The sequence below is a fragment of the Chroicocephalus ridibundus genome, chromosome 1, assembly GCF_963924245.1.
Source record: "Chroicocephalus ridibundus chromosome 1, bChrRid1.1, whole genome shotgun sequence".
Taxonomy (NCBI): Eukaryota; Metazoa; Chordata; class Aves; order Charadriiformes; family Laridae; genus Chroicocephalus; species Chroicocephalus ridibundus.
In genome coordinates, this window is record NC_086284.1 from 163,425,868 (window position 1) to 163,447,747 (window position 21,880).

The 21,880-nt window shown below is 43.2% G+C and overlaps 1 protein-coding gene across 1 annotated transcript; it reads left to right on the plus strand.

Annotated features, from left to right (window-relative positions):
- The first annotated feature begins 5,335 nt into the window (after nucleotides 1–5,335).
- LOC134511188 (uncharacterized) lies at nucleotides 5,336–21,445 on the plus strand. The gene is made up of 15 exons (XM_063324818.1): nucleotides 5,336–5,506; nucleotides 6,029–6,214; nucleotides 8,390–8,519; nucleotides 10,269–10,435; nucleotides 11,014–11,162; nucleotides 11,639–11,810; nucleotides 11,896–12,028; nucleotides 12,124–12,284; nucleotides 14,679–14,852; nucleotides 14,933–15,085; nucleotides 15,910–16,000; nucleotides 16,290–16,421; nucleotides 18,141–18,240; nucleotides 18,656–18,927; nucleotides 20,564–21,445. The coding sequence occupies exons 2-15, from the start codon at nucleotides 6,127–6,129 to the stop codon at nucleotides 21,429–21,431; spliced, it is 2,790 nt and encodes a 929-aa protein (XP_063180888.1). The 5' UTR covers nucleotides 5,336–5,506; nucleotides 6,029–6,126; the 3' UTR covers nucleotides 21,432–21,445.
- Nucleotides 21,446–21,880: the final 435 nt, after the last annotated feature.

Genomic DNA, 21,880 nt, shown 5'->3' on the forward strand with positions numbered 1-21,880 from the left:
AAGAGAAGGCTATGGTGAGACCTTATAGCAATATATAAGCCTCTCAATAAGGGGGTTTATAAGAAAAATGGAGAAAAACTTTTTACCAAGGCCTGAAGTAACAGGACAAGGGGCAATGGTTTTAAACTGAAAGAGGATAGATTTACATTGGATATAAGGAAGAAATTTTTTATAGTGAGGCTGGTGAGACATGGAAACTGGTTGCCCAGAAAAGCTGTGGATGCCCCATCATTGGAAGTGTTCGAAGTCAGGTTGGAGAGGGCTTTGAGCAACCTGGTCTAGCGAAAGGTGTCCCTGACTGTGGCGGGGGATTTGGACCCTTCCAACCCAAACCATTCTATGAATCTATGGTTCTAAGATTCTAATTTTATAGCCCATTTATACCTAATAACTTAGTGTTCTCTCCATCAGTTAGACTGGAGTACCCTGGATAAAATTTTGTCTTTCTCAGTCACCCAGATCTCTCCGGTGAGGTCTCTCATTACTCAGTCTTCCAGATAATTTCTAATTGTGTTGAAGATTATAAATACCTGGGAGAACTCACTTAAAGCTTTCCTCCAATATGAAAACTAACCATTAATTTGATTTGGTTTCTGTCTTTAACTGCCTTTAATCTACATGAGAACCTTCCTTTTATCTCTTAGTTTCTTGGAACCTTGTTTTTGAGGGACTTCATCGTGCTTTTTAGACATCTAGGTATATTACACTAATTGGATAACCCTGTATTTGTTTGCTTTCTGGAGTTCTTCCAAGAACTCTACTAGTTTTATGAGGCATGACTACTCTCTACCAAAGCTATGTTAATTCTTTCCCACAACATTTCTTTCTACTATTTCTATTTTTTGTTATAGTTTGTATCACCTATCCTGTACTAAAGCTAGTCTGATTGGTCAGTAGTTCCCTGGATTCTTCTTTGAGTACTCCTCAGAAACTTGCGCTTGGTACTTATTTTTCTCTGATACTGAGGCCTGTTAAAGCCTTTTATTATTTACTGCGATTACTTGTTCAGCAATTGAATTTTTAAGTTCCTTTACAGATTTTATTACAAGAAAACAATTGAGTAAGAACGTAGGTTATGCAAGGCTTGTAAAGAAAGGAATTATGTTTTATTAAACTGAAAGATTTAACTGGAAAAGTTCATTATAAGTTATCATTTTTTGCTATATGTCTTGCCCCATTTACTTTTTCAGAACATTAAGGCTACAATAACCCTACCTTTATAGCATGGGTAGACTTAGAAAAGGCCTAAGTTCACTTTTGAATTTTTAAATTATTCTTTTAACAGACCCTTTGGCACTGCAAACATTTGAACTTTTTAACAGCTTTTTAGGCTTATTTTTGCCAGTCTTGTTATTGTTATGTATGCCCTTAAAACACATTATTGTAGTAAACTTGTGTCTTTGTTGTTTCAACTTGTACTGTCTTGTATATTATTCAGGACTAAATCAGTTTGTTTCTTTTCTTGTGAGTGCTTTCACAAATAGCTCCAAGAAGCAATCATTTATAGTGCCTAGAGATCCACTAGAATCTGTGACTAGGTCCACACTAGCAAATATAATAGACCAAGGTCTATTTCTGGCTGCAAGACCAATTGACAAGGAGCAGTCATGGAAGATTTGTGTATCCAATCTCTTTCCTCAACAGTAGAAGGTGGCCCCTTCCACACTTCATATTGAAAACCGTCCCTGGCTTGCTCGTTGACATAGCCAAAAGCCATGTCAAAGCGTTCGCTAATAGTTGAAGAGAGCCTATGATCTCATTCCAGAGCTCAGACCTTTGTCTTGTTCTGGTTTAGTGTACCAGTGCAGAAATGGCCTCATCACGGTTCACTGTGATGTCTTCCTAGTCTAGTATGATTGGACTGTACAGTTGTTACTGCTTGTCTGCCTTTCAGGACCTCTGGTCATCTCCAGCATTTCACTCACCTCCTTTTGGTCAGGTGATGGATAGCATAGCACTAACAGCATACCCTTCCTTTTAGTGTGGAATGAAATTCTGCTGCCATTGACATTCTGTAGTACAACACAACTGTCTACACGTACTCTATTTGACTCTATACTTTCTTTAGCGTTAACAGGTAAATGCAAACTACTCTTCTTGTACAAATGTATATTTATGTATTAGTGTTCCACTCAATATCTTCTTTTCATCAAACTTCCATAATGCCTATTACATTTGCTGTTTTTTTTAAAAAAAGGCATTTGCCAATGGTTCTGCCATTAAAACCATATTTTAAAAGGGAAGTATTTGTATAGACATATTTGGGCATTTGTCTTGATTTTGTTGCATAGTTTTATATGCTCTGCTTACCGGGGTTATTGTTTTTCTTGGTTTTTTTTTTTTTTCCTTAGTTTCTATTCTATTCTAACATTTTTTCTAAGTCATAGGCTTTCTGTGATTTCAGACCACACAGATATATCAATCTGAACAATTTACTTTCCACACCTGGCATGATTTCCTTGGTTTTCATTTTAAAATTGCCTCACAGCATTTTTAATCTTAAATGTCAGCAGCACTGATTCTGTTTTGATTAGGTGGAACCCATTTTATATAAACTTAATCTGCTTCAAAAATGTACCAGATACCAATAAATATAACCCCCTTTTCCCTACACAGTTTAATCAATCATGCACTGAGCCTCTGTTATCTGACACAGTGTATAAAGACAGGGCCATTGAAGAATGCAACTATGTAGGACCGCATTTTTAGCCTCCTGGTTTAAGCTTTGCTTTCAAGACCTCTCCCCTGCCATTTCTTTGTTGGTGGTGTGCATAAGGGCCATAACCATTGGGTCTTTCTTAGCACTTACTAAAAGAATTCTAGATTCCTCTAGATTCCATCTTTTCAACTGCACGCATCTTTTCTAGTAAAATGTTTGTCCATGTTTTTATTTACTTGGTCATGATCTTAATTTTATTAGAAGTGAAGGAGGTGTTCTTTTCCTGATCCTGAAGGGAGCCCATCCTACTTAAGACAGCTATCAGCCTTTGCTGCACATGCTACCTATTGAATAACTCATGGCACAGTGTTGGCTGGCACTCATGTCACCCAGGACCACTTTTTGGGAGGTGACCTCCTCCTGGAGGTGAAGATCAGATCCAGCAGATGAAGTCCACTCAGACCACCCAGGGATACCTGTCTACTGTGATATCAATCAGTGACATCACATGTCAGACAGAACTTCCACTGAGCGCAAGAGATGTTATAGATGCCTATACAGATATGACAAGACCCACACAGTGTCTAAAGGATGATTTGGCTTCATCCTCATGTCCTGTCATCCTCACGTCAAGCTGAAAGGCCTGACTTGTTCATTCATTCAGTCAAGTTATAATCTCACTTTGGGATAAAAGATTTCAACTGATTTACAAATGGCCTTTTGGCGTCTTGTCAATTCATGTTTCCGTGTTTTCTGAAAGCATTAATTAAAGTCTTTCTGGTCAAAGAGCCCATCCCAGTAGTCCTGAAGAAATTACCACTGAATTTGTGGCAATCTGCTCGCTGCTTTTTATATATATCCATGAAAGTGGCTTTCACTATGGCTCAGCAAACAGAGCAGGAGAAATCCAGGAATTTAGACTCATCCTTTCTATCTGGTCTTTTTACCAGAAGAGTTTTTTGACCCTCTACCTTAAGTTGCTGCTAAAAGTGGTTACTGGATTTCACTTTAGGTAGGGAATTAACATGCTAGTTAACTGCCTTTGTGAGGCCTTTAGAAAGAAAGGCATTGCTTCACAGCCTGATTATCACGATGAAGTTGCCTCTCAGCTTTCTGATGCCAAAGCTCATCAGGCCTTTGTAACATATGTATGTTTTGGCATGGTGATTTCTGTGCAAACTAATAAGGTCACTGATGGTTTCAGACTCTGCTGTGAGAGTGAATTTGCTGGTCAATTTGGTGAATTTGCTATTACTGATCCAGTCACATGCCATGCAAGCCCAAGTTCCTGTAGCAGCTTTGCCGAAGAGCCGTTCCTCAGTTCCATCCAAGGGAACTTCAATCTCACATTCACCAAGCATTGCTCTGTTGCAGAGGCACTCCATCTGACAGGTACATCCTTCGTGTCTGGGGATGACAAAACCTAATTGGAGTAAATTAAGTGAGAGAAGTAACAGAGTATTGCTTGGAATCACACACAGTGTGAGTGTGCTTAACAAACATGACAAGAACAAAAAGCAATTACTGATGAATGGCTGGAGTTTCAAGAGACATCGTGTATGGGTATTCACTACCGATCCTCATTTTTCTTCACTGAGATCTCTGCATAGAAGTGGGATAATTCTTCTGTCAGTTAGGAAGAAACTGAAGGGATAAACTTACAGCTCTTTTTTATCTGTGCCCTCTGGGGCCCATGAAGACAAAGTGTCCGTTCTCAAGCTCATGACTATACACTGTGTGAAACGTTCACTTTTACAGCATAACCTGAAAATTATTGCCAAGTAGCTTTCCCTTCTTCTTCCTCTTTTTGGCTTACTCTGCTTTTCTTTTAGCACTTGAAAAATTTTTCTAATGCACTTCCAGCTGCCACTCATTCATAAGAAATTGTGTATGCTGCAGATGATATAATCCAAAGTTGCCTGAATTCTGCTACTTTCAACTGATAAAGGTAGTGCCCAAAACTATAGTAGTGTCTTCACAGAGACTGTAGTCTAGGCTAGAGAAAGCCTCAAGAAAACTCACCACCTCTCGCTTCTTTTTTTCCACTCCCATTCCTTTTTTTTCCTAAGATTAAAAAGCAGTTCTAAATATATGTTAAATTACACTGTCTCCATTTGAGTGTATTTTCCTCGCTTCTACCGATGCAGAGTGATATTATCACTTAAATTAAAGTATGTGATCAGAGCATGGCTTGAATTTTAATCCCTTAACAGTGTGGGTTTGGTTTAAGCGGAATCCACACTTCTAGTGCTACTATTTGGATGGACAGAGTTTTATACAGGTCAGGCTTAGCAATAGCAATGTGTCTTTAAGACAACATTCACAATGTAAGCTAATGTTTTATTTAATGACTCTTTATGTCAGTGAATTTTCCTTTCAGAAAACATTGCACACAAGGGGAATGATGATTTAAAGGACAGGTTTTGAGTGCAGATCAGCAGAAAAGAGAACAAGCAGCGGAGTTCAGTCTCTGTTAAGAGATCACTACTTGATATTTGAGGAAAAAATTAGTCACAGTTCTCGGAAACGGTTTAAGCAAAATAGAACAGTGAAAAGTACTCCCTTCCCTCTTCCTATTAATTGTATGACAGCTGATCAGGAACCTAGTTGCTGTAAACTATGCTATAAACAGGAAGGTCGGAGTGAAGAAATCAAACCTGCCTCTGGTGCCGAAGACTACAACAGCACAACTGAAATGGAAATAGAGCAGAGGCTCGTTTGAAGGGGTCGGGCTGCGGGTGTCCCACTGGCAGCTGCATTTGCACCAACTCCATGTGAATGACAAATGAGAAAGTCAAATAACCACTTGCTGTGGAGCACCTGCCTTGAAGACCACGCAGCATTCAGGTAAGGCAAATGTGTTGTTACTGTGGAGAAGGAATTGGCAAGGAGCCTTCCCTCCTTAAACAAACGAGGACTTAAAAGATCTGTGAATAGGGTCTTAAAGCAAAGAAATAGGAGGACTGGATCTCTCAATTCACCGAAACCACATTTTTGTGAGGAGCAGGAGTGGTAAGAGAGGCAAGGAAGTGTTTCTTTTTGGAGAGGTTCATGATTCAATGGAACAGCAGGGTGTACTTTGTGTGGATCAGGTGGGTGAATCAACACCGATAATTAATTCCTTCTCATAACTTAGGGGTTATTTCTTACTCACAAGGTGAAGGAAGGAGGTGGAAAATCCTGTCATTAGTTCCAAACAGCAACCTTTGTCTTTGTCCTGTGGTGAAGAGGCAGAAAGTTTTCCCCTTAATAAATTATCTTCATATGAAACTACTCTGAGAGATCACATCGGTGTTGATGGAAGAGATGGTTTGGGACCAACAGAAGGCCCAAGGCTTTCCCAGCTAACGACATGAGTTTTGCTTTCAGCTACAACTGCTGACAAAGAAGGAAGAATCGTGGCTATTGAGCATGCATTTGAGGAAGAACAGCCAGTGATGCAGGGAGCTGTTGCCTGACATAAGATCATGCTTGTGTGCAAAGGTGTAAAGATGAGAGAGCTCATCAGTCTTCTTCTGGCTCCATGCTTGGTTTTGGGGATTAGAACTATTCGAGGTGAGTTTCAGACTCCCTGCCTCTATTTTTATCTCCTTTCTTTTCTATTATTTTTCCTTTTCTTTTAGCCTTTTCTATATTCATCTTTGTGACAGCAAGACATCCTGTTAGTGTACATAAATGTAGTTACCAGGCCTATACCAAACACTCCAGATGTATGTCAATGGGAGAGTTGTGAATGGTATTTAGGCAAGACCCCAAATGTCATGGAACAGAAAATGTTCAGAGTCTTTTAGCATATTTACTTAAATGGACTAGTCATGAAGTTTCACATCTGAGTAGGCTTGACTACAAGCTGTGACTTTGCCTGTCCCATTGTTAGATACTGTTTTGGTTTATACCAAACGAAAGCTTTTTTTTCCCCATCCGGCCTTTTTTCCCCCTCAATAATAGGTGTCTCTTTGTTGTGTATTGACTTGTCCTGCCTCCAAGTGACACCCTCCTTTTCTTCAGAGTTAGAGCAAGGGGTGGCTGCTTCCTGAGAGATGGAGCTGAGAGCCAGTTACTAACACAGCTGGTAGACCAGAGGCACAGCAGCTGTGCAAGCGAGGAACTTAGTCATTACTCATAAATGTCGGAGGGTCTGAAGTATTGAATAAAAGGTGTTGAAATAAAAGGTATTGAAAAATGTACCCATTGTATACCTGTCTTTCCAGACACAGACACATATCTCTGGTACTTGGGAAGATTATGCTCCCTTGCCTAACGGGATTTGCAGGACGGAATGCCATGGACTCTGTGGTGTCTCGAGCAATAACCCTACAATGACTGAAACAATCTTGTCTTTGCAGCATATTTCACTTTTTGGACGTGAAAGTGACTTGGCTTGGGCACAGGTGTTTTTTGCAAGATTAGGCATCAGCTGCAATAGGGCTGCCATAAATGGCAAAATCATTCCTCGCCATCTCTTGGCTGCTATTTCTGAAAAACAGAGCTCTCAACAAAGCTGACCCCGGGTAGTCCCCATCATAGCAGAGACAACTCCATCATCTGTTCTTGGAGTTTGAATTCTCAGGGAAGGGCACACTCATTTTCCCAGGTTAAGAGTGACCTTTCCTCAGCACAAAGCTCCTCCCTGCACAGAACTTTTTCACAAAAGAAAAAGGAAAAGCAGGTTCTCTGCAAAGCCACCTATGAGGTATGATTATTTACTGATAGAGGGACACAGATTTTTCAGCCACTAGATTTTTTTAAAATATGTTTTCCTTGTCAGGAAGCTTTCTCCTTTCTGTGACTCAAATGTTATTGTAGCTAACCAGGTGATTCTCCCCCTCTACTCCACTCTGGTGAGACCCCACCTGCAGTACTGCATCCAGCTCTGGAGCCCTCAGCACAGGAAAGACGTGGAGCTGTTGGAGCGGGTCCAGAGGAGAGCCACAAAAATGATCAGAGGGATCAGACCTCTCCTATGAGGACAGGCTGAGAGAGTTGGGGTTATTCAGCCTGGAGAAGAGAAGGCTCTGGGGAGACCTTATTGTGGCCTTTCAGCACTTAAACGGGCCTACGGGAAAGATGGGGACAAACTTTTTAGCAGGGCCTGTTGTGATAGGACAAGAAGTAATGGTTTTAAACTAGAAGACGGTAGACTTAGACTAGATATTAGGAAGAAATTTTTTACAATAAAGGTGGTGAAAGACTATAACAGGTTTACCAAAGAGGTGGTAAATGCCTCATCCCTGGAAACATTCAAGGTCAGGTTGGTCGGAGCTCTGAGCAACCTGATCTAATTGAAGATGTCCCTGCTTGTTGTGTGTGTGGGGTTGGACTAGATGACCTTTAAAGGTCCTTCCAACCCAAATTATTCTATGATTCTATATTCCCAGTAGATCTCATCACTCAGCTCCTCACTTCTCTATCTCTGCTTCTCCAGCTCAGTAGCAGAGCTTGTGTTCATTTTACCATTAGATATCAGGAAGAAATTCTTTACTGTGAGGGTGGTGAGGCACTGGAACAGGTTTCCCAGGGAAGCTGTGAGTGCTCCATCCCTGGAAGTGTTCAAGGCCAGGCTGGATGGGGCTTTGAGCAACCTGGTCTAGTGGAAGATGTCCCTGCCCATGGCAGGGGCATTAGAACTAGATGATCTTTAAGGTCTCTTTCAACTCTAACCATTCTATGATTCTATGATTTTCCACTACCTTTAGCCTCATCCATCTTCTGATTGTTTCCTCTTTTCAGAGAGCATCCCAGTGCAGACCCTACAGTGTTATAACGACTATGTATCCCTCACAACTTGCACATGGATGGAGTGTTCAGAGGCTCATGAGTTCCTGAATGTGACTCTAAACTTTAGCATCACATATGAAAAGTAAGTGTCTGGCTGGTGTTCTATGAATGGTCTAAAGGGGCTTGGCTGCTGAACATAAGAGATGGAGCTGGGCAAGACAGTGGGCTGGGCTTGCAGCCAGCATGGTATCCAGCTTGCAGACACCAGTGTTATGTCCAGGCTAGGGAGGAAGCTGTATTTGTACAGGATGAGGAACAACAGGAACCAGAGCAATCTAATCAAGTTGTTTTCATTATCTTTTCAATCACTCTTCCCTGATTTTGCTGTGAGACACCACACACAAAATATGGCAGGACATATTAATTATTGCACCTGAATGGAGAAGGATGTGTTACACTAGATGCAGTGGTGATAATAACTAATCAGAATGGCTAAGAAGTCTTCTTCCTTATGCCAGTAAGAGTATGGCTATGTTGAAATAAATTCTGCAAAACAAACTGTGAGAAAAACAGAAGTTGTACATGTTTGTTTGACTCATTGGGTTTCCTTTCAGAGATACTAGGGTAAGTCTTGCGCTATCTTTTTGCTACTTCTGCTTCCTTTCAAGAAGAAAACAGAACAGTCAAACTGGAGAGTATGAGAGAGAGGAAGCGACAGAGACGAAGGAAGAGACAGGGGACAGAGAAAAAGAATAATAGTAAAAGCAGGAGATGGAGAGGTAAACAGCAGAGAGATTGGAAGGTGGGAAGAAAACATGAGAAATAAGAATAGGAAGAAGTTATCTTGGTTCTGTTTTTGAGAGCTGTAGGATTCATTCATGAGTTGACCTGACAGCTGTTGAAGTCAATGGAGAAGCTGCCCCTTACAGTCCCTTGAGTATTGAATCACATTCCAAATGTCAGTAGTTTGCTGTGGATTGAAGTCTACAAACCACAGAACTGTTCCTGTGGCACAAAGCACTCCACAGGTCTGCGTGGAAATAAAGTTTTTATATTGGATGTCTGCAGTCCCATAGTCCTCACTAAAATTCTGTCCCAACTGCTAGTGGCATTTCTTTGGCTTACCTTCTTTAGTGTAACTCTAGTGTGAGCATGGCATAACATACACATGTACACATATATACTGCCGACGCTACTGTTATGGAAGCAACAAGCTTTGCTTGCTAAGGGAAAGGCAAGGTGAGCAGGAGCTGAGAGGGGTGACAGCAAGGCTTTGACCTCATTGACAGTGGCATAATCCCACGGTAACAACAAAAGCAGAACAGTGAGAGTGACCAGGGTCAGCCGTCAGTCCAGATCCCTAAGGAAGTCCCTATCCAGTAGCCAGGGTTAAGGTCAAGCTAGGAAGCCAATTCCTAGGATCACAATCAAGAACGTGTATCACAAGATACAGATATGGCTGTGTCATAGCTCAGGCAAGGACCAAAGGCAAGGGCCTGAAATTAAAAGCAGCTTCTGAGTGAAGGTGGGGAGGCCTTCAGTTGGGCTGATTCCATCTCAGACAGCTTGAACATGGGTAGCCAAAGCCTTTGTGGGGGGAGGTGTGGAAGAGCTTGTGTTCAGGGCCCAGATACCTACCAACCCAAGACTGCTACTGTGAGTGCATCTTTCTTTGAGGAAAGGAAGAGAGAATAAAGCAGATGTGCTTGATATTAGAGAATTTGTTCATGTCACTTAATGAACTACAGGACTATGCCAACATAATGCAGTAATAAACATTGAATTAGAAACAGGATAAAATGGTATCTAGGGAAGGTTTCAGAAACCACATTTTGGGCCATCTAGCAGCATCCCATTCAGATAGCCATGGTTTTTTTTTCTGTGTAACCAGGAACAAAGAAATGACCTGCACGTCCTACACAGGTGAAAACCACGCTGACTGCCAGAACTTCACAATGCACTGGGTGTGTCACATCCACGGATATGATCAAAAAAACTACAACTTCAAATTTGACCTGACACTGCAGGCAGAGCTAAATGTTTACTTGTTTCAGAATGGTAAAGATGAACCACTAAGTCTTGTCTCTATTTTTGACTATTTAAAAGTTTTTCAGATCAATGTATTGAATATCTAATCCTAAAAAGATACTTAGGTCAGCCCTTAACCTGAAATGTAAGCAAGAGTGAATTTAAATGGCTATAAGGCCATACTACCGCCTTCAAATTCAGTGCACTCAGGATAGACAAAAATGAGTCTATCTTCAATGACTACAATGGAAAAAATGGGGGTAGACCTGCCAGTCTTGATTGGGACTGGGGGAAGACATCAGAAAAGCCTTCTGTTTCAGCACCATGCTCTACATGAGTTACAGCATACATTTTCACAAAGTTGCTATAAAGCTGCACAACAGCACTGCTCTTCCTACTTTCCTCTTCTGTTCATGAATATCCTTCCTGGGTCTTGTAGAGTTTGCACTGTGTGGTGAAAAACAATCATGGATTATTTGTAGCAATCCAGGGAAATTATTAAATATCCAGATACTGTCACTCTGAGAACATCAGACAGGCATTTTCTTCCCCTCTTCGTGTCCCTGTCCTCACTATTTCATCTCATGGGTTGTACCTTCACCTTCCAGTTCAGACCCTCCCACCTCAAAACCTCTCGGTCAGCTCGATGACATCAGGAGACTTCTTGCTGACCTGGAAAGCAGCTGACGGAAGCCAAGGGCTGGGCAATGCCCTGGAGTACGAAGTCACTTACAAGCGGGAGTGGGAGTCCTGGGAGGTAAGAGCAGAGGAGCCGGGCTCTCCTGGTTTGGGCTGCACCCTCTTGGGCAGTCGAGAGCCTGTGGTGACCATTGTGTAAATGAGTGGCCTTTCCATTCTCAGGCACTATGAGGAGAGTCAACAGATGTTGTTTCAGGTCAGGCGGAAGGGGCTCTCTCTTTCTGTTTGCAAGTGACTTGTCCAGTGAAATACCATTTGTTCTGAATTGAATGCAAATATCTGTTCTTCACTGGAAAAAGCACTGCGCTTGGTTTTGAGTGGGAATTGATTTTGCCCTGAATGCCTCCCAAATGGGATTAAATCACGTTCCAGCAGGAGCCTGTGGCTTCATGTGGGAAAGTGGCAAAATATATTTGAAGCTGCTTCCCCTGCCAGGAGGATGCACTTTTTTTTTTTTTTTAAATTTTAAGCATACTTATCACCAAGTTCCCAGTTTTCTCCCTCCCCTCTCTCCTTCCTTTCCCCCAACAACAGAAAGCTGCCTCCCTTGTGCTCTCCAACACCACAAGTTGCCGTCTCCACCACAAGGACCTTGTGCCGGGGAGCAGCTACGTTGCCCGTGTGCGAGCCAGACCCGGGCAGGCCAGTGGCTTCTCTGGGCAGTACAGCGAGTGGAGCATGGAGGTGTCATGGGACACCCCTGAAGGTACCGTGGGACGGAGTGGGGTGGAAGCACTGGCTGAGAAGCCAGGCCTTTCCTGTCACAGACCTTGCTCTCCTCTTCTCTGAAGGTGGCCTTCAGCCCAGGAACCTTCGCTGCCTCTTCGATGGTGCAGATCGTCTGACGTGCAGCTGGGAAGTGAAGAAAGCGATCACCACCTCTGTCCTCTTTGGCTTGTTCTTCAGGGCCACTCCAGCATCAGCGTACGTGCTCTGCCTGTGGCAGCATGCCCGCGCCTCTCCCATGGAATTTCTCCCATTTTCCCTGATCTCAGCTCAACCTCTTTTTCTCCTTTCAGAGAAGAGGAGTGCTCTCCTGTGCATGAGAAGGCTTTGCCCCATGTTCCATATGTGATTCAGAGCTGTGAGATCCCTGTTAACAACTCCAGCAGCCAGAGCCAGTACCATGTGTCTGCCCGGGCCAAGACGGAGGAGAAAATGATTAAAGCCCATGAGAACAGTGAGTTGCTGGTTGTTTCTTGGAGAAATGCCTGTCTGGGAAGTGGGGCTGAGGACAGCGGGGGTGAGGAAAAGTGTGTGGAAGGAAGAAAATACCAGGTACTCACTCCTTGAAAACACTTTAGAGATTTTTATTTAACCATGTACCAAAATAAAATGCATAGAGAGTCTATGATATGCAATGAGATATTGATTACAATCCGCACCAGGAAAGTCAGGTGCAAGTTGGGAATTTTCATCAGGATTTCCAGCTCATAACTGAAATATTTTCTGGTGATGAGGGAATAAGCTTTCCTTGAACAGAACACAGTTTGGTTTTATTTGATTGTTTGTGATATTCAGATAATTTCACTTATTTAGTTTATTACACGGTCTCATATGAAAGTTGTCAAAGTGAAGTTAGCAAAACCTGTAATAGTAGTCCAGAACAGGAACATGATAAACCAGTTATTCTTTTGGAGGAGTCATAGCATGGGAAGGTCTACTAATTCTGATAATTTTTGAAGTTCTGCAATTTTTAATAAAGCAGAGAAAGCTGCCCTATCCAAAAGAAGCTGAGGTGAGCACTCTTGCAGTGCTCTGCAAGTGTGCCGGCTACACATACCTATAGTGCAATAAGAATAGAAATTTGAAACAGAAAACACTGTGCACTTAAGTCCACATAAGTGCCCTTGAAGGTGAGCATGGTCTGTAAGTAACTTACCAAGAATATCCAAAAGAACTGGAAAAAACCCTTGAGCATTAGTGGAGTTTACAAGCATGTATAGATTATATAGTTGTTAATGAAAGAATTACCCTAACACCACACTTCAGCAAATTTTTAGAAGAAACAAAGGTGTATCAAAAGATGAATAAATCCGTTTGAAAACTCCAGATCTTGGAAGATAGATTTTGTTTAAACTGGTAACAACTGGTGTTGAAGGGACTGGTTAATGTCTTCACTACTCATGGCTAACAAGTTCTTGAGCAAATCACACCCACTCTGCAAAGACCATATTTACTGCCAGGCTGAAAAGTCTCTCAAAAACCCTTTTGCCCCATGGCATAGGACTCTAGTATCCACCAGTCTTATCTCTCATGTGTTTCACTTAGTTTAATGTTTCTACTGCTTCCTATGGAAAAAGGCACCCTAGTTGTCTCCTCATAGCAGCTTTTATCTCCTTGGGAGAGCATGTTTTTGATCCATCCATTGATGATCCTGTGCCTATACTTCTCTTTGAAAGACCATGATAGCAAAGTATGACCAAGAACTTCTCTAGGAATAGAGACAGCAACTGCACATACTGACATGGCTTTTGTAAAAAAAATTTACAATATGAAGACTAGACGAAGCTGACAAGTAACTATCACAGGAAAAAAAAACCCCACACTTAAGAGCTGTCCAGTGTGTCTTTCCTTCCAGGTGTAAGATCTCTGACAGCACAGGTTCTCGGCGTCTCAGAAAATCCGAGGAAGTCAGAAGCCTTACAGTAGTCAGACTGAAATGATTTGGGGTATAGCTGCAATCTGCGTAGGGAGATGGTGATACATTAAAGAAATCCTCAGGGTGCAACAGATTATATGCAGCTTTTACAGAGCTTTGCTTCGAATCATAGACTCGTAAACTCATCCATAGAACAGAGGACGTTTAGTTCAGACTCCTGCTCAGAGCAGATCATTGAGGTTGGGTTGCTCAGAGTCTTATCATGTAAGTTTTGAATGTTTCCAGGGACAGAGATTTCACCCCCTATCTGGGTTGCTGTCCCAGTGTTTGGCCAATTTCATGGCAATTTCTGCGCACCACCACCCCCACCCCGTCCACTACCTTGACTTGCAACTTGTATCCATTGTCTCCTGTCCTTTCACTAAGTACCTCTGAGAGGAGTCTGGCTCCATCTTCTCTACAACTTCCTATTAGTTAGTTGAAAATAACAATTAGATACTTCTTAGTCTTTTCTTTTTCAGGCTAAACAAGCCCAGTTCCCTCTGCCTCCCAGCATCCACCATGTGGTCCAGCCCCCTCTGAACATCCCGGTGCCCCCCGCCCCCCAGACTGCCCGGGTTCATCAATGTTTTTTTTGTCCTTGTTAGTACATTTTTAAATGTATCTGAAATTGTTTTAATACTTCAATTATGATGCATGGTGGTTAGATTTGGCTGAGGAAGACAGTTATGAAAAGCAGTAGCTTTCTCAAGAACTCAGCGGAGCTGGCTGTTACACTTGATTAGCAAGATAACTTCAGGGAAAAGATGCTCTTGTGAAGTGCTAGTTGAAGCACACTTCTCTTGCATCTTTTACGTTTTAGGTATTATTGAACAACCTAGTGCAGGAAAGCTAAAAAAGATGCATAAGAAGGAAAGGAGTACTCAGGAACATAGTTGTGTTGATGCCTCTTCTCAAAATTGCGTGTTCCAGTCCAGGTGCCACCCCCTAAAAATGTAACAGTGACAATGACAGAGGATCAAGAGTATAAGCTGAGATGGACAAAGCATACATTCGATAAATATTTTATAAAACAGACATATCAAGCTCTATACTGGAAAACCAGCCAAATGCCAAAGGTAGGTGATGTAATGCATGGGACTGTGGGTGTCCTGTGAGCAGTATGGGTGGGAAAGTTATTTCTTCACTTTCATGGTTTCTTCTTTTTATTCCTCAGTTTTCCATAGACATTACAAATGATGAGCCTTACTACTTCCTGCAGAACCTGGAGCCATCCACATCTTATACCATAAAAATGCGTGCAAGGGTGAATATCCCAAATTATCCCAAGGGGCCTTGGAGTGAATGGAGCAAGGAGTTCACCTGGGAAACTAAGAGTGGTATATTTCAGTTTGGATTCTCTCCTAGGCTGTAAGGGCGTGACCGGAAAAGTAGTCTGTTTCTTAGGAAAAGAATCCTTTCAGGTGAGAATGTGGCAGGTAGACTCAAGCCAAGTTTCCTCCCAGAGTCTTCCCGTTGGCTGGGTCTGCCCTCTGTTCTCAAAACTGTGGGAACATGGAGAGAAAACCTTCACGAAGTCAGCGTCAAGATCAGGGCCTGGAAATGTGTGAGCAAGCTGAGGATAGAGGAGTTTTCACATAGTGGCTTAAAAACAAAAAGTTCTATCATTTTTGAAAATATCTGATAATATTTTTGGCTTCAAGATTTATCAGAAATTTGTGGTGACTCACATGATTTTAATGTTCCTGGCTGTGTATGTACGCACACACACACACACACACACACACAATCTGTGTATCTCAAGCCTGAAGTATACTGAAACTTAAATGCTGTGAGGATTAAATGGGGTCAATGTGAAATCAGATAAATTTGTGGATCGGGTCAGAGGTAGGAGTGTTTATGGACATATTCAGAAACTATAGGAGGCTGAGCTCTATTGGAGTGGAAAGCTGTCAATGGAAAGTAAAAAAGAATCAGGAAAGGAAATGATGAACCATTTTGGCAGCAATCTGTTACAGGCCACACTTGGTCACACCCACTTTGGAAGGTATCCCAACAGTTTGAAGGCCTCATGATCCTGTCCCGTGACACGATACCTACGCTTCCCTGATCTGCTTGCATGAAGAGAAACCAGAGAGAAAAACCTGTTACGGGAAGCAGCCAATGTGCAGGTGGATACCTTTTGCTCTTTTCTGTGTTTCAGTTCTGCCACCAGTGGTTCTCCCAGCGATGCTCCCAGCTCTCATCATCATCTTCCTAATAGCTGCTTATTGCAGCTATAGGTATTTCCTCAGGTAGGTCTGTGTTGTGACTAGGAGATATGGCAGCGTGTTGGCCATGTGGGCGGCATAAAGGCTGAGGCACTCCTTGTCCCCCATGAGAGAGAGGTCTATGTGGAGATGAGCCTTGGTGTGCGATGGGCAGCCTTGTGCGTGTCTGTGCAAGGGGGAGAGTTGGATGGTGACGTGCCGTGGCCTTGGTGGTGCCTCGCCGTTCGTGGCAGTGCAGTGTGTGAGGTGCAGTCTGTTTTGGTTGCAGTCACGGTGAGAAGCAAATCTTGAAAACTCTGTGTTGTTGTTGCAGGAAGAAGCAAATGTGGGAGGAAAAGATTCCAAACCCCAGCAAGAGTCTCCTGATTCAGAGCTACCAGCGGGTAAGAGAGAACTGTACCTTGAAGGGTGCTCCTGGAGAAGTACAACATGGAGTTATTCCAGGGTGAAAAGAAAGAAGGGAGGGGTGTGTTGGGGTGTCTGGTTGAGGGAGAGCTGCCAACTCAGGGTCTGGACTGTCACTGGGCAGACTGCTGACCTGTCTAGGAGGATTATGAAGCCTGTCTGAGCCTCATGAAACCCTTCACTACAGACTTTGGTCTTCTGTCTATTTTCCTACCTTGGTGTCCAGGGTCTCAGAGTTGAAAAAGAAAACCAACTCTCCCCTCTGATGCATCTGGTCAGTTTTGCCATCTCTTGCCTCCAAAATGCCTCCCAGACTCCTCATACATGTAATCTGTTGTCCCTAGAGAGACTTGACCTTTCTCTGTTCCTGGCCAGGATGTTGCCTGAGTGCCACCTTCAGTAGTCTTTGCATGATTACCTCCCTGTATACTCCTCTGCAGTCACTGGAGGTTGACTTCATAGTGTGAGAGCTACACTTCCTTCTACATGCTATCCTTCCTGGACATAGACATTTTCCTCCGTATAAGAAAGGAGAGGGCAAAGAAAAGGAAATGTATAATTTGCACAGTCATATCTTTGGAGGCATTTTAAAAAGTAAGTGGCTTCTTTTTTCTTCCATCTCTCTCCCTCACCCATTTCCTGATTTAATCTGCAAGGGCCATTGAAACCTTGTGATACATAGAAATTATATCCCAGTAGGTTGATATCACCAAAAGAGGGACTGCATGGAGCATACTTGGAGTTTTTATGACAAGAGCGGCTAGGTTCCTTCCTGGCGCTGACTCTTGCGTGTTTCAGTTTCTCACTATCATAATTCCACAGCCTTATCTATCTGTGAGTCTCCCCTGGAACCGTTGGATTTGTATTTGATCTCACATCTCTAATGTCTCTATCTCCTTAAGGCAACGCTGCTAATCTCCATTCTACAGGCAGAGAGCTCATCCTATTTTTGCCACTGTGTTTTATCTGCTACTTAAGCTAAATGACTTCCATCTCATCTCTGGCTCCCTGCAGTGCTAGCCAGTGATGCACGACGCCAGGGAAGAGTGGTCTTTACAAAGATTAACTTAACAGTTACTTCTTGAGTTGCAACATTTTTAGCTTTCCACCCCTGTTTTCCCCATCAGTCTCACCCTCTACCTTGCAAGTCCTTTTGTCTCATTTTATATTTTCACTTTAAGTGGAATGCCTGGTCTTAGCATTGCCCTTAAGGGTGCTGCACATGGTGGGCTGTCATGGTCCTCAGCTAACTGTTCATCTGGCACTCAGTATTTCTGAGCCTCTTATTCAGTCAGCGAACAATGTCTCTCATATTTCCTCTCAATCAGCCAGTCACTGGTTGATATAGGGGAAATGTGAAACACCAGACTGCTTTACATGATGCACACCTGCATGTTTTGCAGGCTCTGATAAATCCCCCGTGCAGATCAGGCATTGTTCTGAAGTTCCTTCTGATTAATTTGGCTGTTGACAATCTTCATGAACTTCTTTTTCTGTCCACGCACAATAATCAACAAGGCCATTCACCACTCTAAAAAGCATCCCAGTAGCTTTGTTGCCTATGTCATACCCAGCTCTCCATCCACAAGTGCTCTCTGTTCTTAGTCTTGTGGTTTTGAGAGTTTTCATCCTTGTAGCAAATTCCCTTATCCTAAACTTTGGAAATACTGTTTATCTGGTCAGTCAGCACAGAAGGACAGACATTTTAGCTCTACAAGTGGAATGTTGCCCGGAGTATCCTTGTATACTGCTGAATCAGGGTGGGCATCACACAAAACAGCAGGTTTGAAGTTTATTGTGATGGGAACCTGCAGCTGCAGCAGCCCCTGACTCCTGTGCTGCATAAAGACAGGTCAGGGGTAGGCAATGTGGAAGTGAAAGAATAGTCTTCTGGAGAACAGGACATACTTTGTACCCACAGCCATGGGATTGCTTCCACATTACCATCCACTGTAACTGGAAGACTGAAGGGAAATGGATCTCAGCTTGCTCTGACTAGAGAATGAAGGTTGAAATGTGAAGAGATCTGCAGACTGGAGCAAGGAAGAAGGAGGGAAAAGCTGATAGAAGATGTTAGAACAAATCGAAGTGGTATGGAGGTGCCAGGAACAGATTCAGACTGGCAGTTTTTTTAAACCTGTGTCAATCTATTAAAGATTGCCTGTAGCGATATTACTACTGTGTTTAGGTGGGGAAACAGCATGGCCCTAAAAATGAGAACAGCAAGGTTGTTGGGACAAAAGTTATTTAGAAAAGATTACTTCCAAAACATAGGCTGATATACTGGTAAAACTAATTATACAATGTGAATGCCTGGAAGCTTGTTCTTGCACTGTCTATCACAAAAGTGCCACTAGCGTTTTTGTGCCCATGGATCCTGGCTCTTTCTGGCCTCAACGTGATCTCTCTTTTCTCAGAAGTGTAACAATCTTAATTTTCTCTCTTCAGGAAGCTGTCAGCCAACAGCCAGCCAGCCAGGTGGGCTTCAATGGGCAGAACGCTTCCGAGGAGGTGGAGCAGGTTAACTGCCTTCAAGTGCTGGATGGGTAAGTAAGCAGACCACTCCTGACTCCTTTCTGGAAAGGTTCTTTACTAATCATGGTGTAAGAACAGGCTGTGCATGGATGTTACCCATTATGATAGGGAGGACAAAGAATTTTCCTAAGTTTGTGTACACCTTCCAAACATCTATGGAAATTGTAATGAATTGCTGCAGCTGCCAACCTTGCCTTCCTTGGCTGAAAGTTTGAGGCTAGAAACCTGATCCCTTTCTTTCTCTGCATTTCCTTTGGAAATAGGTTTGAATAAAAGGCAATGACCTAATAGAATGGAAATCTTGTTGGTTAAATTCCTCCCAGACTGCCTGAACACAACCTCCCTCTCAGAAAATACACATACTCCCTTATCTCTTCATCCTCTGGAAATGACATACTTTTTGCTCCTTGAAGCAAAGTCTGACTTTGAAAGGGGGATGCGAAAAAAGAAGAGCTGCGGTGGTCCCGGCCAGTGTGTGGCTGATCAGAAACAGCTCCAAATTGTCCATATAGCCTCAAATTTATGTCAGATCTTCAAAGACAGAGCAGGGAGATGACCATAGTGCTCTGTTCAGGAAAATACCCTGGGTTGCAGAGCGGTCGGGGAGGCTGACACAAATTAAATTGGCTCTTGGGTTTCATGATCATTATCTGCCTCTTAGGAGAGTCAGCTCTTTTTAATAAATATTTTTGTAAGTCATGTGAAGGGAAGTTGGATTATGTTTGTTGGTTCTTTGTAATCTTTGTCTTCTCCCTTTATCTAGCTTCACATTCAGTGCTTGTAAGAGACAGGGGCCCTTCATTTTGAAGAAGTAACTGCAAAGTATCACGGAAAGCTCGAGCCCTGCATAAACGCTGATGCTAGCAGTCACATTGCCTGAGTCCATACTGCTAAATAAATCAGGGCCAAGATGTAGTATCAGGCACTGCCTTGTAACTGCTCATACTGCTTTGTTGTCAGCACTCTTCCTGCCATGATTTGGCCTGTGCCAACTAGTGCTCTCCAAGGCAACATCCTGGAACAGTCTGGGAGATAGCAAAGGGTAGCAACCATTCCCAGGGGGCAACATGGACATGACCGTACCAGGTTAGGCTTTGTCCAGTGTCCTTCAATGGTATTCAAGCAGGCTTTGCACCCAGGCCATACAACACACAACTTTTTCACACTATCAATACAGCTGTAACCCACCCATCACATTATGTCATGCACTTTGATCCGAAAAAACAGTCACAAAACCTTAGCTGTGCTTTAGACTGCAGAGACACTGTGGGACACCCAGAAGGCTGCCATGGCTATACAGTGTGGACACAGCCACTCTATGCCATTTTACCAGAGGGCCAAAGAATGGCCCCTGGCTCTGTTTTATTTACAGCAAAAACATAGCTTTTCTCAATAGCTGATTTGTGCTTGCACGTCTTGGCATTGAGACGAGTTGGAGTTGGCAATAACCAGTTGATCACTTGCTGTGTCACAGAAAAAGCTGAGGCTTGCATCTTCCGAGGAAGGTACAAGAGATGTTGCCAAAGGTTCCTTCTAGCTTCCTGGAAGACAGTGTACCCCCTTAGAGCATCTCCTGTTTTTATGCAGTTATCACCTTAGTAAACTGTCATTTAAGCAGATAAGTCCTGTGTTTTTTCACCTGAACAGGATGACAAAAAGCAGTCCAGCAGAGTACCGTGGAGCTGAGGCAAAGACAGTGCAAGTTTCCCATGCTACACTGGCTCCACAAAACTCCTGTTGGACTTCTGAAGGGCCACATAAATGCTCGGTTTCATCATCCACACTTGTCTGCCCATTGAATCAGACTGCTGGTCCAACCTGCTTGTTTGCCAGGCTTCCAAGCAAGAGTGCTGTTCACGCAAGTACTGCTCCCAAGACTTGCTTTGCTTTCAATGGTCCATACTTGTATAGCCCAGTGATGTCCTCCCAGCCTGATGTGCATCAGACCCTGGAAGTGGACCCAGTGGGAGTCCGTGAGAAATCAGTTTCCCTTCAGTATGTGACCCTCCCAAAAGAAGACTGTCCCCAGGCTCCACAGAAGCAAGAACAGCCAGGAGCAGATCCTTCACAGCCCTTCCTGCCCCCAGATCAGAAGAAAATGATGCGTCACATAGACCACGAGCAAGAAGTCTCACTGGCCCCACCAGTCTCGGGGAAAGGCACAAATGTGAGAAGAGAAGAGCAGAAATCTCCAAAGGCTCTTAGCTGTATCACATCTCCTCAGCAGTGCCCCTTGGAGTACATCACCACAGAGAGCCTGTCACTGCCATCAGCCAGCGACTCCACCCATCCGCCACTTGTCACCGCTGGGGAGTTACCTTGTGACTCACAGGAGCCCCAGCCCTCCAGTGACCACTCTTGCCATGAGTTTTCTCCTGGGAAGACTGGTGTCATGGTTCCAGTATCAGGTCAAGCACCAACCTCATCTCCTGAATTGCACCAGGATACATTTGGAGACCCTTCAGGTCTCCATGGAAATTCAGAACACACAAAAATGTCCTTACAAATTTTTTGAAAGGAAGTGGTTTTTTTTCCTGAAGAACCTGTGTTGAAGAACTACATAGTAATATTTAATCCTGGCAGCACCATAACTGTTTTCCTCTACCATGGGCAATTTCTATCCTATCCTCAACCTAAAACCCAGTAAGAAGGTGCAGATGAGTCAGAAATATCCCCAAATGTATTGGGTTTGTGTGGCAAGGTTTTGGTAGCCGGGAGCTACAGGGGTGGCTTCTGTGAGTAGATGCCAGAAACTTCCCCCCTGTCCGACAGAGGCAGTTCCAGCTAGCTGCAAGACAGACACACTGCTGGCCAAAGCTGAGCCAATCAACAACATTGGTAGCACCTCTGTGATAACATATTTAAGAGAGGGTACAAACTGCTGCGCAACAGCAGCTGAGAGAGAGGAGTGCGAATATGAGAAACAACTCTGCAGACACCAAGGTCAGTGACAAAGCCCAGGGG

What these genes read in the sequence shown, in the direction of transcription:
- LOC134511188 (XM_063324818.1), top strand. Translation starts at nt 6,127, where the DNA reads ATGCTTGTGTGCAAAGGTGTAAAGATGAGAGAGCTCATCAGTCTTCTT. An exon ending in TTTAGCATCACATATGAAAA is followed by an intron (nt 8,520 to 10,268) that starts GTAAGTGTCTGG and finishes CTGTGTAACCAG; the next exon opens with GAACAAAGAAATGACCTGCA. An exon ending in GATTAAAGCCCATGAGAACA is followed by an intron (nt 12,285 to 14,678) that starts GTGAGTTGCTGG and finishes TGCGTGTTCCAG; the next exon opens with TCCAGGTGCCACCCCCTAAA.